Genomic DNA, 20,534 nt, shown 5'->3' with positions numbered 1-20,534 from the left:
TGAACAGCAACAAATTCTTGAACACACTGCGCGATTGCAACGGTTGTGAGACCGAGTTCCGATTTCAAAATTTTGTAAATCCTGTGAGCTTTTTTTGTAAATTCTGACAGTACCTAAGATGTTAAACTTAACTACTACAGGGGAGGGGTAATTTTTTTTATTTGATTTTGTATATTTATTTAATCAAGACATGAGAGGTATATCCTTAATAACTTTAAACTGCCTCATTCTCTGTGTTTCCCTGAGTGTTAGACTGTACTCAGTCTTTGTAGATCAACGCATTTTAATGTTTATTGTATAAAATATCAAATCTGGTAAGAGCAGACTAGATTCCAAGTAGTTATCTGACATGGTTGTGAGGATGCAATAATCAACTAGACAGAAAAAGACAAAATTAAGAAAAGGCACAGTATATACACTTTAATGATAAAAGAATATTTAAAACAAACAAATTATAATGAGTAGATTAGTCATAAAAAAAGCTTCGTCTCTGTAAAGACATAATTCTTGCTGTTTTAAAATAAGAAAAAGGCTTTAATCGTCTGTTTAGTGCCTTAAATCTTCCACTGATGGCTTGGTTTCCATTCAGCCACAATGGAGGTGGAGGTAAATTTCAGCATTGTTTCCCTCTTTTATGTGTTTGGTTCCCAGTTTGATTGTGTGAATAATTCAGATTTCTTTGAACCTGCAATAAAAAAGTTGAATAAATAAAAAGCAACAACCAGTTCCAGTATAACTACTAGACATATAAAATGCAATCAAATGTAATAGCTCTGCTTATAATGTTAAGTGTTCAGATGGTGTCAGAAAGTCTGTACTTTGTTAATATCCTGACTTTATTCCTTGTTTGAAGGAGTAATGTGGCATTTTAGGAAATACACTTATTTGCAGACTTGCTAAGGGCTGGATGAGAAGACTGATACCACGCTCTTGAGCTGGAGTCAGGAGACTGTTAGCTTAGCTTAGCATAAAGACTAGAAACAGTGGGAACAACTAGCATCTTGACTGTTTAATCCATATGAAAACAGAAATGTAAAATGACAATTCGTAGTTTCATAGGGAGTTATATAGTGTAACTCCTGGTGAATAACAGTTTGTTTAAGCTAATATCCTCCTGGGTTCAGCTCTGAACTTATGATTAGTGGTCTTGCCAAACTCTCTGTAAGAATGAAAGTATTTCTACAAAATGTTGAACTATTCCTTTAAGGAATGAATTCCAATGGCTTTGTTAATCTTTATACTTGAGGCCAAAGTTGTGGCAAAAACCACAGAAGAGATCCTCACCCTCTTTGTCGAGGAGCACGTCCACACCAACTCTGAGCTTCTTTGTAAACAAGCCTGGACAAAAACTAAAGTCAAACAAACAAACAATGAGTCAGCCAGGGTGTTGTTATAAGACCACAGGAACATCATCATCATCAGTCAAGAAAAAACTCCAAAACATGGCTGGAATAAACAGTAATGACCAAAAAACAAACTCAGAGCCTAATGTTCAGGTTTGCTGTGAGAGATGACAGAGTGATGTGAGTGAAGAGATAAAGTGGCGTTTCTGACCAGGCAGGCCAAGACATCTGCAGAGATGAGCATGTAGAAGACATTGTTCCAGCCAGTGGGAGAGATCACACCAGCTAACAGAGGACCCAATGCAGCACCTACAGAGAACACACCAACAACAATACACTGAAGCCTGCTCACTTTTTATATGTAACATCAACCTTTCAGACTTTTAAATGCATCAACAACAAAACATTATAAAGTGCCGGTATGTTCTCACCTCCAAAACATTAACACTGAAAAGCCAAATGTTAAAAGCAAAATGATGGAGGAAAATAGATGAATTAACTGTAGCTCATTTTCTTTGACAGGATGGATACCTGTGTCTCCACCAAGAGAGGGTGGCTGGGCAGAATTTACTTAATACATGTGGGCACATTCGTAGAAACTTCATAAGTTATTTAAATCACCTAAAGAAAATTATGAACCTCTACAGTTCTGGCACCAAACACATACCTACTGAACCAGTACCATCAATGATTGCTGTCACGGTTGACAATGCCCTGGAGTTTCCTCTCAGACTCTCATGTGTTCCCTGTTCCAACAAACACATACATTTTTCATTTATGTCCATTACATGTGAGTACGATTATAGAAACTGTTTATTTCACAAAGGACTAGTGCTTATGTTGGGTGATTTAACAGATGGTAGGGATGTAAAACAGGGGCTTTCCCATGATGCCTCAGGTCTTACCAGGTCAGCAGATACAGCAGTAGTGATGAGGGCATAGGGTCCGTTCACAAGACCACCACACACCAGCAACATACCTATATATGGAAAAATGGCTCTATGTTAAAGGACTAAAAACACTTACTGTTAATGAAAATCAATGTTTTTTTAAATGTAAGTTGGGGCGTTCTTTGTTTTTGGCAAGATGTCACTGTAATATAATGTGGGAAGCATTAGCAATGAAATAGTTTGAAGCTAATAAACAAATAATTCCAATTAGTAGATAAACTTAAGAAAAAGTGGGTTCCAGCTTTGAATAAATTATTAGACAATGTGCAATATTCAGACAATATGCAGCAGTGTGTAAGTCTTACCAATTGTAGTACCAAGGCTCCTTTGTCCAATGTAATTATAGAGGAAAAGCTGGAGCATGAGCAAAACAATTAGCAAATGTCATGTATTCGACTTTATGTTTCCTTGATAACTACTTATGAAAAATCTATGCTATGTTGGAAATTATTACTATTGGTATTTATTTTATGAGCTGACACTCACCATGGGGGCAGCAACAATCAACATGACGCAGCAAGTTGTCGCTCTCCCACCGGTGTAGTCAGACACAAGGCCGGCCATAATGCCTCCTGTATACACAAAACATATTAAGTCACATTATATCTCTCTGGCAGCATTGTGATAATGATAAATTAGAACTGTAGCAGACCCAACCCTAAGAGATCCAGGAACAATCAGGCTTTAACACAAACCTGTGGTTAATTAGACATTTTTTCTCTAGTGATAATTATGCTGAATTGTGTACTTTGAGTCTGCTTGGATTCATTTGTGTATTGGACATATTGCTTAGGAACCACGATGTCATCCTGGCAAGTAACTTCTCTACTTATGAAATCTTCTCAGGTTATGTGATATGACTGATGAGGGTCAAGGGTCAAAACTTACCCACAATTCCTCCTACATCAAACAATGTCGACATGTCTCCTGCCTCTTTTGCCTCAAAATGTGCTAAAAATCAAAAACAAAACCCACATTAATTTTTATAAAATGAAATGATGTGGATGAAAGTATGTTACATATATGATATTGTGCGTGAGTTAACACTGACCAACATTTGAAATGTAGAGAGGAAGCCAGTACAGGAAAGTGTAGCTGACCAGTTTGGCAAAGAGCAGACACAAAGAGAACTCCACCACTCCCTGTGTGAGACACAAAACACCATGAAATCCACTGATGGACCTTTCATCATATCAACATGTTCTTATTGTTACGGTGCTGCAATACACAATGAATTTTCTGAGGGCCAGGGATACATTGCTATAGTGTTGAATGTATGCTTTTTTCCTCTAAAGATTACTGCCATGTTGAATAAATTTCTTCTAATTTTAGCAATTTCGAGAAACTCTTGTCTATGAGTGAGGTGTGTCAAAAACCGAATCAGAATTTGAAGAATCTGAAGGTCATTGCAATCTCAGTGCCACAATGTCATTCCTGATACCACCACCAGGAAGTGCCAATGTCAGCGATTTTAAAATCCTACATATATTGCATACAAATTCAGAATGTCATTGTTAAATATGAAACTATAATAATAATTTAGAGTGAATCATTTCAAAATCAACACATTCAAACCAAATCAAACAAAGCAGACATTTCCAGGGTTAAAAACAGCTGTTTTCACTCACAGGTATACTGAGAGCCCCGCAGAAGCTAATAGCCTCGGTGTGGTCCTCAACAACCCCTGGAGGATCAGTGGAGATGGCACTGTTGACGGTTCGGTCGGTGTGGGGCGCGTTCTGCAAAAGAGGCTCCGCTTCACCACTTTCCTGATCACTCTAACATAGAAACACGCATGCATGAGTTCAACAGGTCTCGTGTTGGATTCATTTGGAAGAGAAATGTTTCTGATATGACTCACATGGTGCTGAGGAGGAGTGCAGTTAACATCTTCAGGCTCTGAATAAGAGAGAGGAAAAGATGAGACTCAGAAATGCCTGTCCACAGCAACGTTCACTCTCACTGCCTTCTCAAGGCAGTGTAAACAAAGTAATAGTACTGTAGCTCAGTTAGATCTCAACCTTTAAATTCTAAGTAACTGAAAACAATTTGCATTACAAACATGACGTAAAGCACGGCCCTGCTTGGGGGTAGGGAGTCTCTGACTGAACAGAAACTTACTCTCAACCAGGAAGAAGAAGCACAGGATCCCAGTGGAGGCAATGATGATCCCTGGCACAATGAAGGACATTCCCCATGCTGAGGAGACAAAGACTCCTGCGATGAGGGAACCTAAGATGTTTCCCACTGAGGTGTGAGAGTTCCACACACCCATGATAAACCCACGCCTGATGATCAAAACACAAGCACAAAGAGTAGGTGAATGAGGATTAAAGGTATTGCTATAGAAAAAATGTTTTGGATTCTAAAAGCTCTTTAAGAGGCTTTTACACCTTCTGTATTCTGCAACAACATGTTTGGGGATGCAAATCTTAAACAGATCTTTCTCAGCTCTCAAACAGTCTTTACGCTAAACTAAGCTGAGCACTTCATTACTCCAGCTCCATACTTAACACAGACATGACACTGATAGTCTTCTCATCACACTCTAGAAAAGTGGATTTCACAGAAATGTTGAACTATTCCTTTAATGATGAATAAACTGATTTACCATGTTAAGCTTAGGTTGCTTTGAATCTCAGAACACAAACTGGTACTTTTATACTGACCAGCTTTTATTACAGAGCATGTAAACATGTTGTCAGATGTCTCTGAGTAGCCTGGTTTCTTTTGTGCAAGTAGGCATAATCCTGTAGACCAGACACTGAACAAGATGGGACCTACTCAGACACTCAAGTGTTTGTGATGTTCTACTTTCTTAAAACCAGTTTAACCAGTTTTTGAGCTTCCACGCATGTTTACAGAGCAGTTTAGCTTTAGGATGTGTATTTGGAGCAGGTGGTCTGAGTTCAGGCAAAGCTTGGTTTCACCGTGCTGTCAAAATGTGACAAATGTGCATACGTTTGTGTCAGTCAGCTACAAAAAAGGTATCTAATACTGCATGGTCAGCAGGACTGCTCCCCCAATACTCACTTCCCCTTTCCAAACCAGTTGCCAACACAAGCCACCACTGCTGGCCAACCAGTGGTCTGCACAAGCCCGTTCATGACCTGCAGAGTGAGGCAAACAGAGGGAGAAACCAGCTTGTGTTAGCTTAGAGCATCAGGCTCATAACCTTGGTACAAACTCTACACAAAGCGGGGTGAGAGGAGGCCAGTGTTTAGTGCTTGTTTTAACATTCTCACACCAAACCTATACAAGCCCAGGCACATGCCTGCAGTCATATGATGCTGCTTTGAGTCATGTGATACATGTGAGTAAAGCCTGACTAAGCCACCATGAGATCCCTAAAGTTTTAAAGAAAAGAGATGATGAATGACATCTGTACTGAGCCAAAGAGCTCACAGTGATCACACCTGTAAAAGGGCAAAAATAAATCTGTGATTTCTTGCTAGTTACATGTAGATGATTCAGTCTTTTCACTTTTGCTTTTCAGATATTGGATTTTGATCTCTCTCATATTTTCTTATAAACTTACAAACGTATTAATCCGACTGGTGTAAGTTTGACTATTAATTATTTATAACAAGATTAATATTTCTATGTATGTTTTATTTGTGAATTTACTTGTGGAATGTGACTACGGGGATGGGTCATGTGATGGTATGAAGCTCATCTGACACTTCAGAGCTAGAAAAGATCTTTTCAAGTATTCAAGTGCAGATGGACCGTTCAGACCTTTGTATCAGCTGTGTGCAGTTTTAACTGCATGTCTAAACTTAGAAGAGGGGGAAAAAAAGAAGAAATACATTTTCTTTTTGAGTGAAAGCAGTTACGGGTAGATGAGACATCCAAATAAATTCTTTTGGTGGGAAAATTATACTAGTGTTCTATTGATATGGTAGTGGTAAAACAATTAGTTGATAAATTGATTAGTTGTTTGACAGAAAAATGAATAACCACAAACTTCTTGTTTGGCTCTGGGAAATAATGATGGGAATTTTTCACTACTGTCTGACTATTTAGAGACTAAATGAGGAAACAGGAATCATTGGCTGCAACCTTAATGCACGAGATGGGATAGTAGCCTGTGTTCCAATCTGATTTCTTACTTGTTTCTGAGGTAATCTGGCTCTTACATGACTATAATATGGTTGTGCAAGATGAGGAGCCTGAGCTTGATTCCCATCATAAAGTCACAGTAGCAATACACCCTGATTGTCAGTGTATCTGTGTGGTTATCACTGATTGGCCAAAAAGACATTTAACAAAAAACTGAAGTGAAACAAAACTCTCCTGACACTGCCTTTACTTATACTGAAGCAGAGTGCATACGCACAGGGACAAACGTTCAGTTCCTACGGAGTCGAGTGACCAATGAAAGTGTGTGTGTATGCCTGAATGTGTGGTGATGAGTTAGCAATAAACAGCTCAGCTGACCTCTGTGCTTCCCTCTTTCCACTCTGCACTTTTGTGTAGTGTCTCCAGTTACAGTGCATGTTTCCAGACACTTTTAGTGAGCACAGATTTGTTTTGGTCTCTGTACAGGTATAACAGTAAGAGGCCATGCACAATCTCTGCACTGGGCTGCTCTTGTTCACCAAGAAATAGTTATAACAATTAAGGTCCTGTGAAATGACCAGCTGATGTTTTAATAATTCTGCTTGTGTACGGAGTACAAAAATATTATAGATATGTTAAATAATGAACTTTAGGGGTGTTGAAACTAGGTCAGTTTAGTAAAGTCTGTTCAATGTTTGTAAACACAGTACTTAAACAGACCTATATTAAGTCCAAGGGAAGAAATACAAAGTGGGTTTTACGTATAATTATACATATATAGGAATTAATACAGATACAGATTGAGTTTTAAAAGAAGTCGTGTGGAGATTTTAAATTCTGCATTGTTTATAGCCATCTTTGCTAGCTTGCAGTCTTGGAGTCTTCCTTGCCTTTGTGGGTGCTTTGCTACACTTCCTTGTGTGCTAGTCTGCTGATCCATGGACTAGTAACGTGAAACCAGCTAAAAGATTGTGTATCATGTCATCCATGTGCTTGTGTGTCTACTTATGCATCCTCATGCGTTTGCATGATACAAACAAATGTAGAGATCAACTCATAAACCATAGTTTTATAGTCCTGCTAATGGTCAAGGAAAGAATAAATACAGTATCTACAGATTGGTTATATCTAATGTACTGCTGAGGTTGATGGAAATTGTCTCAAGTAGTTTTATGTGAGTTTTATTGTCTATACAGCTATCCACTAGCTATCCAATCATGGCAATATGATACAATAGATGACAGGACAGACAGGGTGACTGATCAGCTGACATTACAGTCTCCTTGTCTAAATGAAACCTCTGTCATATTGCTCATAACCAGAACAAGCCAACCCATAAACAAATTGCCTCCTATGTTTACAACCAGTGAGGAATCAAAACAATGTCCAGACGTCTGTGGTGTCATGTATTTACCTGCATGAAGGCGTAGTACCCTAATGAGTGGATGTTCCAGTAGAAGCCGAGGCCAAACAGAGCTGTGAACAACCCACTCATCAGCATCCCAGCACTCAGGTAGTACCGCAGAGGCAGGCGCTCTCCAAATATTCCACTGTGAACACAAGTTAATGATTATGATTCAATGTAGCACACAAGCAAAAATGCAAAAAGGTCTGCCTGCGACAACACATACAAACCTGAAAAACATGCCGATGGCATAGGCAACCAGGAAAGAGTTATCCAAGACTCCAAACAGTGTCTGATAGTTGTCTTGGTCTACAGGGATGACACAGATAAAACATATTAGCTTTCTTCAGTTTCCCATTCACCAACACTGAAATCTGTGTCTGCTGAAAACACAGGGCTGAGCCATGTAATCAATCCAGATATTAAACCCAGGGTCTCTGCAGTGATGATACAGTCTGATGATACAGGAAGCGTAGACTTCCTATACTTTGCCCTATGATAATTTAATATATCTGATACCAATATCCATTACTGGAAATAGAAATATAATATAATCTTTATGTAGTGAAAGATTTATCTGGTTCAGGAGGGTATATTTTGTTTTTGAGTGCTTTTGTAGATCTATGAATAAATCAAGTGAAAAAGAATCCCTGAAGTTGAGTGTTGAGTCAAAATACAGAGACTGGACTTGGGTTTATAAAACTTTTCTGAAGGTCTCAGGTATCAGGCACATGGGTACAAACATTGTTACCATGTGCCTGATTTCCAGTGCAGGTGCAGGTTTATGCTTGGTTTTAAGACAAGAGAGTAATCATCATTACTTGATTGACAAGAACTACACGTCCAACAGTAACAGCTGACTGAAACGGGAATAAAGCAACATTCCACCCAAATTCACCCTGACTAGTGTTCTAACTGGCCAGAGTAACTGAAACCACGTGTGGATGTACAAGACCTTTGTGGATGTTTACTGCCTTTGCAGTTTAGTACGTTCATAACCAGCATGCATAACTATTTTTTTTTTTTTCATACATCGGTTTGTTATTACCAAACAAATCCCATATCTGCTCTCATCACAAACATCAACATAAAATGCCCTATACTGCCTATCTAAGCAGACTATAGATGACAACAAGTAAAGGACTTACCAAAGGGTGCCCAGTCACACCAGGTAGCATTGTTAGTTATGTTAAGATCTACTGGCCGAATGACAGTTGAACAGTTTCTGTGCAGCTCACTCTGAACGTCAGAAAGAAAAAGAGAGAAAGAAATACATTGAAGGAAGCAAATGAAATAATGCAAGTAAAACAGTACTGGATAAACTACAAATAAATAATGGAAAGCGACTAATTTAGTTGTCATAAAGTAACTGGTTGATGATGATGTGTCTTTTTCAATATACACCTTTCATGAGATTAGACATGCCCACTTTTACCACAAATAATCTGTGTCTGCTGTCAGTGCAGCCTTAATACCATAATTATAATAATACCATAAAACTAATATCATAGCTACTGCATGTGTTTTGACCATTTACTACACTATAAATTTTCTATAAATTTACTTTAGATGCTTTTTAGATGCTAAAGAAATGATGGCTGTGGCAGGTATTTTTGGTCTAGTTCTTTGAATAGGAAAATTTGGATCATGTTTTCATCCTTCCAGTTATCTCCTTTGTAATCCTTGTTCATTTTGGTTACTCTTCTACTTAGGTGCAAATATTTGAATGCCTCAGTTGTACTTAGCTGAAGGAAAAGAGGAGCAACAAGAAGATAAGATTTTTGCTTTTTACATAACTTCCAAAGTCATGTGAAGTAACTCCAGAAAGCAATGTTTTCCTCACACTTCAAGTTCCTGCAAAAATCCTATAGAAAATGTAGATAAAAAGGAATTGAGTTGTCCCAATCACCTTAACAATGCTGATAGGTTTCCGTGACAAATGGTAGGCTGTGTAGAAGATGAAGGTGAGGAAAAGTATGAAACTGCGATACCTGCAAAAAAGAGATTGACAAAAAGATGTGTTGGGAAAACTCTAATACCATAAACAGGTATTTATGGTAATATTATACCCAATTATAACACTAGCATTCAGAATTCCTTTTTCTTGCACATTGTGAAAACAGAACAAGAAATAAGGAACACAGACAAAAATTGAGTTCTATTTGACTTAGGTTTTCTTATTAATCTATTAATCTGTAAGAGAATAAGAACCATTACAAAACTAAAATATAACTGAAAGCATTTTTGTAGCATAAAATAAAACTAACTTTTCAGTGACATAGAAATGTGTGTTTGGGACACATGACTGACATCATCATAAGCATAAGAAACTAAATAAGTCATTGATCAAGTGTGTTCATTAATGGTGAGTGAATAATAATACTAACTAACAATGGAAGTCACAATAAGTGTTCTTAACAGGCAGGTAGATCAGAGCTTATCATACACCCAAATACAGTGACTCTAGTGTCAGCCTTCTTTGGCTCTTCATTGTGTTTTTTATCACATAGCCTTGAGACATGGAATGACACTGTGAAAAGGCATTTCAATTAACACTACCTACTCATTACTCTGAAGTACATTAGTGTATACTTTAAAGTATTTTTTCAACAGACTGCTGGACTACTATGGGTTATTGAAGGAATAGCAAGTGCATCAGTATGTCAGAGTCCAGGTACAATATGTAATTGGGATGCAAAAATTTTTTTTTTCCTTTTAGACTGTCTTGCTTAACTGCTGGACCCATCAGAGTGAGACACTAAACAAATCAGGATCCAACAAGTAAGGAATTACACCCTCAGTGTCCTCCCCACCAATCTACAATTAATAGTGTGGAGAAAAGTGTGAGAAGTTATTAAAACAAACTGCCCCGCCTTGGCAAAGTCCTTAAATGTTTTGTCGACGTTCATATAGATCCGCAAACATCCCTCAGTGAGGGAGGAAGCTCTGAAATGAGATTTTTAAAGGGAGTTTGGCGTGGCACAGCAGAACCCAATCAATTGTACCGGTTACAGATAACCCGGCAAAAACAAGCTGTATTAATGAGTTTGCAACATATAGTGAGATAAATAAAATTAGGTAGCATTACAGTGAACCCACTGGAGTTATTAGCCCCAATACTTATATACTTAGAATGCGTGTTTGTCGATGTGGTTGAGCTAATCATTTACAACAGGGAGATAAGTTAACACACATACGGACCGGCTTCTCTTTTCATGAACTGGCTGTAGAGAACAATAGGAATGGTCAATGGATAACGGAACACTTACCAGCTATCTCGAGAAAACGATGTGATAAGTCGTATTCCGGGAGCCACGGACGATTTCATTGTCGTTGAAAACTAAACTGTTGTCACACTTAACACAGAAGAGCTCGCAATTTGTATGCAGGCATGTCCTCGAAGTATGAGTCAGTTGAGGCACTGATGGAATGTTTCAGCTAACTCACTAACGGCAGTTGAATGTCAGAAGATAACCGGCTGCTTATTAACGACTAGTAACGGAAACCGGGTCACAGAGAGAGAGGCTTACTTGTTTACTGGCACCGAGTGAAAACGGACCTTTATGTTTGCTTTACAAATGATTAAATGTAGTTGCTGGTGCTAAAAGAATAAAGCAGCAGCCGTGTAGCTTCGTGGTGGTATATACAGTTCGTAAACATCCAGTTCTCCATACTGCGAGGCTGAGTTTTTATGCACCGCGCCGGAGAGACAGCCTACCTCCATGAAGCTTAAAAGGGCGTCCGTTATTAATAGTTAAAAAATGACTTATTATTAGCCTAAAAGTGTTTAAATTCCTGAAAATTTTCCAGACGGATAGTCCCAGTGGCTGAGTGACCCCCCGACGCCGCAACGCCGGAAACAGTTTGTCTTAATCACCGACACCAACAAATTAAAAGATCTTTAGTTTGAGAGGAAAATTACTTTGGTGAGGATGCTCATGACTGGTATGCAACTAGATTGCAAATAAACATTACTTAATTTTAAGCCTATTTAATTTAAGTGATGTACATTTTCCAATACTGATTAACAAGACCTGTTAAGAATGAACTGTAACTTTAATTTTTTTTTAAGTGAGTTTATTTAATTTCTTTAAATTAACATGGCCCATACCAGATTCTTATACATTCAACACAATCAACAGCAAATCCTCAAATGCACATTCTCAAGTTCACATATGTACTGACTTCCCTGATGCTTTAGTAATCGTATAAACTGACTTCACTAATTGCATGTAGCGAGTATGCCAACAATCAAATCCCTTAATTATCAACAAATAATCTAAAAGTAAATTCTTGTAAGGTTGTATAAAAATTTTAATATATTTAATACACAAAGCCAAATAGTATCAAAAAAGGCACATTCTCCATGAACAGCTGAACAAGACTAGGTTCTAAACACTAACATCAACATACTCACATGTTCACAATGACAATGCTAACACGCTGATGTTTAGAAGGAACAACATTTACTATGTTAACCATTTTAGTTGAGTGAGTAATCATTGACAACATTTGTTAATCAGCAAATCAAGTTCAACTAAGGCTGATGTGAATGTCATTAATTTTTCAGGTATTTAGTCTTGGGCAAAGAGAAATCTTGACCTGATGACAGTGCTGGAGGCACGTTTTGTGTCAATCCATTTCATAGATGTTAAGATATTTCACACACACAATCTTCTCATCTCACTCTGGGTTTGACAACTTACACTTAAATTTCCCAAAATGTTGGACTATTTCTTTAAATATAGTCTGTTTCTTCTAGACAATTTCTGCTTGCAGTTCAACAGCGTCCTTCACCGTAAATTCAAACTCAACATTGTTGAATGTAACGCTTGGGCATATGCTGTGGAAGAAACAAATGTGACTGTAAGGTGCTTTTTAAAATGTTAACATGCATATAGTAGTTTCTCTAAAACCCTAAAACTAAAAAGTTGTGTGTAGATAGTGAGGAACAGTGCGTGCAGTGAGTACCTTTGGGATTGTTGTGGAAGACGCAGTTGTTGGCACAGGTGTCGGGATGGGAGTCCCAGAATGAGGTCGCACAGCAACAGAGAGGAGGGAGCTCCAGTTTCTCCGGACACAGTCGCTCTTTCATCTGAGCTCTCAGAGCCTCAATGTACCTGCCGAGGGTCACAATCAGCCTGTTTATCAGAGAAGCTTCAACTTCACAAAGCCATTACAATTTATTAGGGTGTACCTGTAGTTTCGTCTGTTTGGTAGCGGGTAAGGAAAACATTATACATCATTGCTGGGTAGTGTTCATACAAAATATTTTACAAACAAAACCAGGAATCAACTAGTGACATTATCCTGCATCGTCAGGGCTTCATGGACCCATCTGGGGAAACTGAATCCTGGTGACTGATACACATAGAAACAGAACAAAGAGGGACAGTTACTATGTACTATGGAGTTACCATGTAAATCACACTCTTATCACTCATTTTTTACTGGGGAACTACTGAAATACAAGCATTAGGACACAAACTCACTCATATATCAGGGAAAATCCTCCACTCGAGCCAAGGCTCATACGCGTTACCATGGTTACCAAATAATCTTGCATAGCCTACAGATCTGGAGGCTGAATTCTTAACAGTTCGTGACCAACAGATGGTTTTAATAATAGTTTAGTTTTCAAATTCATTCAAATATCACACCATGTGGTTTGTCTGTTTTGTCCTCACACCACAAACTGCACCAGAGTCTGACCGAAGCCGACAGACCCCCATTTTCAGACTGTTCTGATCCAGTTGTACTAGTACTAGAGTTTGAGAGACAGTTTTCACATGAGCGAACAAACAAAATAGATGTGAGAGCACCCTTACAGTGCTGTAAAGCGCCTTATCTGGCATCTTTCAGAGAGATATTACTCATCTAATTTAATATTAATAGCAGTATTTGGACACTACAAAGATTTCTGCCTTGTTACATTATATCAGGTGATATTTTTCATACTGTATATAATGTCAGTAACTACACATTTAAGCTTCAGCAAATTAATTACCTTGTAGCTACTTTCCCTTTCTCCTTTTTTTTCCTCTGCAGCTCCGTAGCTCTCTCCTCCTCCTCGAGTCTCAGTCGTTCCAGAATCAGCAGCTCTCTCTCCTCCAGCTTCTGTCTGGCCTCTGCGAGCTGCCGAACTCTCTCCAACTTTCTCTCTTCCTCCAGACGTATCTGTTCTTTCTCTGCCTTGATCCTTCAGTGAAGACAGACACATTTGAGAGGAGACTTTCCCTGACCTCAGGCTGAGGCTGGAGGAAGTTATTTGCGTTCATATATCTGTATTTTAGTTCATCTGTATGTTCACTATGTCCCAAACACAGAGTAATATGGCTGAATACACTGTTATAGGTGGAGATTTAAGAAAGGTGATACCACCAAACAGAAACACAGTGCTGGGCTGGATTTTTAGCAAAATAACACTACGATATTATTCATCCCCACTGTTGTACAACATAAATAACTTAAACTGAGAACTGAAGCTGCTGTTCTTCATAAAAACATTTGATAGCCATCTTTCAAAGCTACAGAGAGTCACTGTTTTGATATAAAATCACATTAAGCCTCCACATAAATAAGAGGAAGTGATAGAGAAGAAAATGCTGCGGTCTCGTCACCTCGCCGTTCTCTTCAGGTGTTTCCTGTGCTGTGTGTTCTCTTTCACTTGCTCTCTCTCAATGTTCATGAACTGGCGGCGGTGCATCAGGAAATGAGACTGACGCTGCGGAGAGAGGCACAAACTGTAACAATTGGTTTGATGGCGTTCAAACAAGTTCAGTCAAAGTTTAATGCATATGTCTGGTCTCTACCTGTCTTTTGAGTTCCTCCTGGTCAGCCAGAGGCCACAGCACCTGTGGGACTCTGTGGTTGGACATGGAACCAGGATCAGGCTGTGACTTGTCAGTATCCCGTGACACACGTCCACTCACCTGAAACACAGCCAGAAAAGAATCAGTGGGTTTTGATTGATGACTAGCTCTAGTATTAATGTACCAAGCTGCAACAGTGCTAATTGAAATATCTTCAGATTTGCCACTTTATCAGTGTAAATGTTTAGGGATAAATCTGGTGACATTGAATAACATTCTGACTGACAACAAATCACATAAAAAATTAACTCTGCTCACAGTCTGTGTATCCAAAGCATGATAAAACTTTTTCCTCTGTGCCACTGAGCTCCACTGATGCACAAAAACAAGTGGAAGGCCTAAAACCTGCTTCATAAACTTCCTGGCAAAAACTACACAGACACATTCTTAGCCAATATGCATCAGTGGTTAGGGTGCAGATAAATTAAGCCAGGAATAAATGGCACTGTTTATTCTTGTTGTTCCCTGTTCGTACTCTGGACCTGTGGTAAATCACATTATTTGAGAGGGAAATGAAACTTATATGGATATGTTTATCATTAACCACGTCCACTTCCATTATGTCATCAGTCAAAACTGTAAACTCTGGTATAACAGGCCCCAGTTTCACACTTGTAATTCTACTCTGCTGTTTAAGGGCAATATAATGATCATAATGTTTGAACTATTTGGGTTTATGAATTGATGAGAGACACCTGAGGTATATCTGAGCTTTTCGGCTCTGATGAGGAAGTTATTATTTGCCCATATTAAACGCTGTGTTTGGTAAAAACATCACACAAGCAGAAAAGCAGCACTCCCACCACAAAGCTTTTAACTTTTAAGACATTCCTTAACTCTTCACTCGTCAGATTTACATTTATTCATTTGGCAGATGCTTTTATCCAAAGCAACACTAAAGCTTTAGTGCAGCTGGAAACCTTGAACCAAGTACTAAGTACTGAATCTGTTCAATAAGACAAAATGCAAAGAGATCAAGCAGAGGTAAACCAAAAGTGCATGCTAAGTGCTAGTAAAGCAAGTTAGCGTGTTAGAGGTGTTAGGAGAGGAGGTGCTACCAGAGGAGATGAGTCTTGAGTCTAAGAAATTCTTGAAGGTAAAGACGGATGCCCCTGTTTCCCATCAGCTATCAGGACGCAAAAAATGGTTGACGTATCAAGCTTTAGTATCGACTCATGAGTTAAAATGAAACATCAGTTAAGTTTCAACCTGAACTGCACAACATATGTGGTTAAAACTGTTCAACAACAATTCAGCAGTTAGTAAGGATTAGTCAAATGTCTGACAAACAAACTTAAAAATATTTACATCTCATCATCTCTTTGCTGGATCACCTCTGTTACTGAAGACAAAGTTAAAATTAAAATGAGCACCTTCTGTCTGATTTCTATGCAGATTCATGAACATTTACCTTCCATGGATCTGTTCAGACTGCACTTTGTGTTCAAATCTGAATGTAATAATAAAAAATAATAATATATAAAATAATTAAAAAAATAATTAAAAAAAATAATTAAAAAATAATTAATTACATCCCTATTTGATACACAGAATGAATTGAAAACAATCTCCACTCATTTTGGCTGAGATAGCCATGCAAATAACTGTTTTAGTAAATGTCATGCATCCTAAATGAGTTTTCTAAAGAAACCTAGAAAATGGAGAGCCATGAACAGGGCACAGAGAGTGAACCATGATGAAAGATGCCACTGTTGCATCCTGGGTATTCATTAACCTTCTGCTGAACGAGGGGACATTCATGTTGGCTGGTGAAGAACTGATCGTCTCCCTCTTCCTCCTCTTCCTCCCCCTGAACATCCTCCTCCTCCTCTCTCACTTCTTCCTCTGCTCTCTGCACGAGAGATTCAGCTTTCTGTTGGGTGCAGAGGAAAATGATTTTTATTACACCCTGAATGTACAACAACAACGCAATAATAGGAACTATAATTTACTAAAAGAGGAACAAGTATGACACAGAGACGCTCACATGTCTGATAGGAGACATGTTCCATTTGCCTCCAGGAAGGTCTGACGTCATTTCCCCATGCGGGATCATCCGACAGGCAGCCAGCCTGAGTCTGATCTGCCTCATGCCTTCACTGGACTGGAAAATCATAGAAATAAATAATCCTCCAGATTAATCACTGTCACATTATTTTACCACTCACACAAGGAAACAATGTAATCATTCTCACTGCCGAAAACAACACACACTCTGTACTGAAGGGAACAGAACTACATATGGCAGACTGTAGATTACAAAGGGATGATAGAAGATATGTTTGAGACCTCAGCATGTTCCTCAGCAGCCTGTCAAGGTTCCTCAGCAGCCTTTAATCCCCCACAGGAAAAATAAGGGACCGACAAATACTAAATTTTTGAGTTGGATAATAATACTTACTATGTTTATTTTTTATGTAAAAATCTGATAACATCACCCAATGCTCAGTTATTACTATAAAACCATGGCATAAACAAACATTTTGGTAAATATCTCTTAAATTTGGTAGTTAAAAATTGTTATCAAGGTGCTGCGCTCCCTGGTGGACAAATTATGCAATGTAGACACCGTTTGCAATCTGTAACATTCCTGTGCTGCAATTTCTTGATATTCATCAGCCAAACATTACACCTACAACAGCTTCTGCTCTTCTGGTTTAAGTCTTTCTGGATTTCTTTTGAACCCTGCTGCAGGGATTTGCTCCCATTCAGACACCAAAGTGCTAGTGAGGTCAGAGAGTGATGTTGGGTGATAAAGCCTAGATGACACTTGGTGTTCCAGTTCATCCCAGAGGTGTTGGATGGGGTTGAGGTCAGGGCATTGTGCTGGCAAGTCAAGTTATTTCTCATCACACTTGGAAAATCCTTTCTCTGTGGACCTGACTTTGTGTACAGGGGGCATTGTCATGTTGACAACAGAAAGAGGCTTAACCCAAACTATTGCCGCTATTGGCAGAAGTACACGCTGTGTACTATTTAGTGGTGTTAATTACAGCCATATTCTGATCTGTTTCAAAATAACATTCGAATGTGAATATCAGAATATCAGTTACATTAAAACCAGTGAAAGAAGAATCCCTGTATCTATTCAGCACAGCTTTTGACAGTAAACATGAGATTGTTCTGCTAAAACCTCAATTATTCACTCATGCTCCAGGGTGGCAATAATATGCAATACCCTCTCACCTCCTGAGAGCTTCCCTCCATCACTTTCTGTTGTGCAGCACCTCCCTGAGACATCACTTTCTCACCGACAGACATATGCTGGGCTCTGTATAGTTGTTGTGGGATTCTCCTGTCAGGCTGGACATAATAAACACAGATTTACAATGAGGGCATCAATCACGCAGTATGGGAAAACAATCACTGTTAATGAGAGGATTTGCTTCAGTCCTCTGTTTTACATCGATTAAACCTTTATGTTTTGGACTGTTGGATGGATTACACAATCTAATTTTCATTCTTTTCTGACACTTTTCAGAATAAATGTTAAGACAGTTAAGTCATCCCTCCGCCCTGACTAAATTTTGAGTTAAAACCATCTCATTAATACTTAACCATCAATCAAAATAATGTTGTACTGTATTTACCAATGGTTCTGTCTGAGGCTGCTGTCTCTTCTTGAAGACTTGGGCTCGCTGCGCCACACGGTGGCGCACTTCATCTTGAAATCGGCGCAGGCTCTCTTCACTCTCCCTCCTCCTCTCTGCCTGGAGCTCCTCAGTTAACAAAGCAAGAGCCTAAACCAAGACATGAGAAGATTATTGAGACTACTTAACGAACAATCAACAGTCTAATTTCATGTGACTTTGCAGAATCAGCCCTTCCTGCATTTTCCCCTGACAGACAAACCGTGCATCACATTTCGGCTGGCTGTTCAGATTGATCTATCACAGTGAATTTGATCTCAAATGAAAACTTTCTGCAACTCAGTAAAGTTCTTTTTCACAGTCAAACTGAGGAATGTGTACTTGAGTGTTTTTATTTTTGTTACTTCTTAATTCTGCTCTGTATTATACTTTTTATTCCACTATGTTTATCTGACAACTATAATTACAGGTTCTTTGCTTTCACTGGCAAGAAGATAAAAAATAATGAATACACATTGATGCATTGGTAATAACAACTATTATAAATTAATATGACACTGACAGGGGCAGTTGTCCTGTCTGTTTTCTGTTTGGCATCTCAAAAATTATGTCATTATTTTATCATCTTGAGACCTCATGACTTATGCCCACTTTATAAGAATTATAAACTTACAAGCATGATTTAGATTTGTCCAGTTAGACCTATCTGGGGTCTCAGAGACATCCACTGTAAAACACAGAGCTTTATCTGTGATTAAAGTTACAACAATCAATCAATTCATCAATTCATCTGTTGAAGAAATTGAATCATCAACTAGTTTGATAAACAATTCCAAGGATATTGCGTTTCTGTAGCTGTACTTTTACAATATTTATATTGTATGGGGTGGAACAGGTTGTTCGACAGCTCTGTGGCCTCATGGTAAAGAAAAACCCAAGTCAACAAAACAGAAAGGTTAAAGTGACCAACACTCTGTCTCCTAAATCCTGCAGGCTGTCTGGTCATCTCCACTAACGGTCTCTGAGGCGCCTGGCAACACAGTCAAAGTTAGTCATTTTAGCCACCGGCATTAAATCACAAACTTACACACGGGTGCTCCAGGAAGTCTTGTCCGTCCTCCACCCAGGCTCCCACCGCCACCACCGCCTGGTTCCTCTCAGCCAGCACCTTGTTAGCTCTGGAGTCTCGGTGCTGCCTGCTCCGGCTGACTGAAGCTTTGTTTCTGCCGTTTGTCGAGGCTTTAACACGGCTAGCACTCATAGCTAGCTTCGCTACGCAGACTAATGTAAAGTGCTGCTAACTCGCAGCTAAACACTCGTCTCGGTTAGGTCGACTGCATTAGGCGCACTATTCGCTTACTATTTAAACGAGAAGAAACGAAAAATAAGGGAAAATGCCTGTTTTCGTTTGTTTATGTACAGGGATCAACAGGTCTGTTTGAGTTTCGCTCACTTCTTTTACTTCCTGTGCTCACTGGTACAGCACTGCCCCCACGAGGACAGGAGGACACGGTGGAAAATCAACCGCATGTTAGTGTGTACAAGTAATTTGATGCCGAACAACAAAGCTGAGCAGAGATAAACATGTAACCATTATGTACAAGCCAGGATCTTTTTAATGTGGGTCTAAAGATTCTAAAGATAATGATTTTTTTTTCAGCAAAGCCAATGAAAAGACAAACAACATCATGTTGGCCCATCTCTTTAGACATTCTGACTTTTGACTCAAGCGCATGTATTCCTACTGGAGATGTAAATCTTCAAAAAAACAAGTCAAAAACTGATCTTTTTTTTTTTTAAGACTATACATTCTTTAACAACACCCAGACATAGTGTAATTGTTGGGGGATTCTTTTGGTCACTTTTGGTTTTAGTGAATCTTTACAGCGGAAAGACAGTGTCTCACTGAACAGTTGGTGGACAACAATGGAGCTGTGTAGCACAGAAGAATAAGATATAGTATATCAGGCCTTTGACAGCACAGACAGTACAGGATCAATTTATTGTTGGTTTTGTTCTTGAATTTGTTGACAGTAAGAATAATATGTAATATCAACAGACTTGCGTCACTTATGTGACAAGATTCACAAAATATAGTATGTTTCTGGATATAATAGGTGGCCCTACATTAAAAGTCAAGGGACTGAGGGAGCAAGAATATCTGTACTGAACTTCATAACAATTTATGAAGTGGTGGGTGGACTAACCAATGCTGAAAACAAAAATGCATATTTTATTCAGGAATCAAGGACTAAACAGATAATACAAAATTTACAGGTTTAAGTCACTGCAGCTATTTCAGAATCTCTGTG

The 20,534-nt window shown here is 38.7% G+C and overlaps 2 protein-coding genes across 3 annotated transcripts; both read right to left on the bottom strand.

Annotated features, from left to right (window-relative positions):
• Positions 1–405: 405 nt before the first annotated feature.
• slc37a2 (solute carrier family 37 member 2) lies at positions 406–11,621 on the bottom strand. Its single transcript, XM_018692133.1, has 18 exons — positions 11,030–11,621; positions 9,670–9,751; positions 8,909–8,999; positions 7,991–8,069; positions 7,770–7,905; positions 5,327–5,403; positions 4,415–4,581; positions 4,155–4,192; positions 3,922–4,071; positions 3,345–3,435; positions 3,182–3,244; positions 2,780–2,865; positions 2,599–2,647; positions 2,249–2,322; positions 2,011–2,089; positions 1,555–1,652; positions 1,285–1,349; positions 406–685 (listed from the first exon to the last, which is right to left on the bottom strand). The coding sequence occupies exons 1-18, from the start codon at positions 11,086–11,088 to the stop codon at positions 670–672; spliced, it is 1,500 nt and encodes a 499-aa protein (XP_018547649.1). The 5' UTR covers positions 11,089–11,621; the 3' UTR covers positions 406–669.
• A 199-nt stretch (positions 11,622–11,820) lies between these two features.
• ccdc15 (coiled-coil domain containing 15) lies at positions 11,821–19,704 on the bottom strand. Of its 2 annotated transcripts, none has more exons than XM_018692130.2 (10): positions 19,310–19,704; positions 18,223–18,372; positions 17,819–17,935; positions 16,620–16,736; positions 16,368–16,505; positions 14,573–14,692; positions 14,381–14,484; positions 13,768–13,959; positions 12,732–12,880; positions 11,821–12,603 (listed from the first exon to the last, which is right to left on the bottom strand). In XM_018692130.2, the coding sequence occupies exons 1-10, from the start codon at positions 19,481–19,483 to the stop codon at positions 12,554–12,556; spliced, it is 1,311 nt and encodes a 436-aa protein (XP_018547646.1). In that variant the 5' UTR covers positions 19,484–19,704; the 3' UTR covers positions 11,821–12,553. The 2 variants fall into 2 exon arrangements, with proteins under 2 accessions (XP_018547646.1, XP_050934400.1); XM_051078443.1 differs by lacking the exon at positions 19,310–19,704 and adding an exon at positions 18,896–18,916.
• Between the last annotated feature and the right edge of the window lie 830 nt (positions 19,705–20,534).

The sequence above is a fragment of the Lates calcarifer genome, linkage group LG20, assembly GCF_001640805.2.
Source record: "Lates calcarifer isolate ASB-BC8 linkage group LG20, TLL_Latcal_v3, whole genome shotgun sequence".
NCBI classification, from domain to species: domain Eukaryota; kingdom Metazoa; phylum Chordata; class Actinopteri; family Centropomidae; genus Lates; species Lates calcarifer.
Note: the sequence above shows the minus strand (reverse complement) of the source record. Positions and strands in the feature narration are given on the sequence as shown.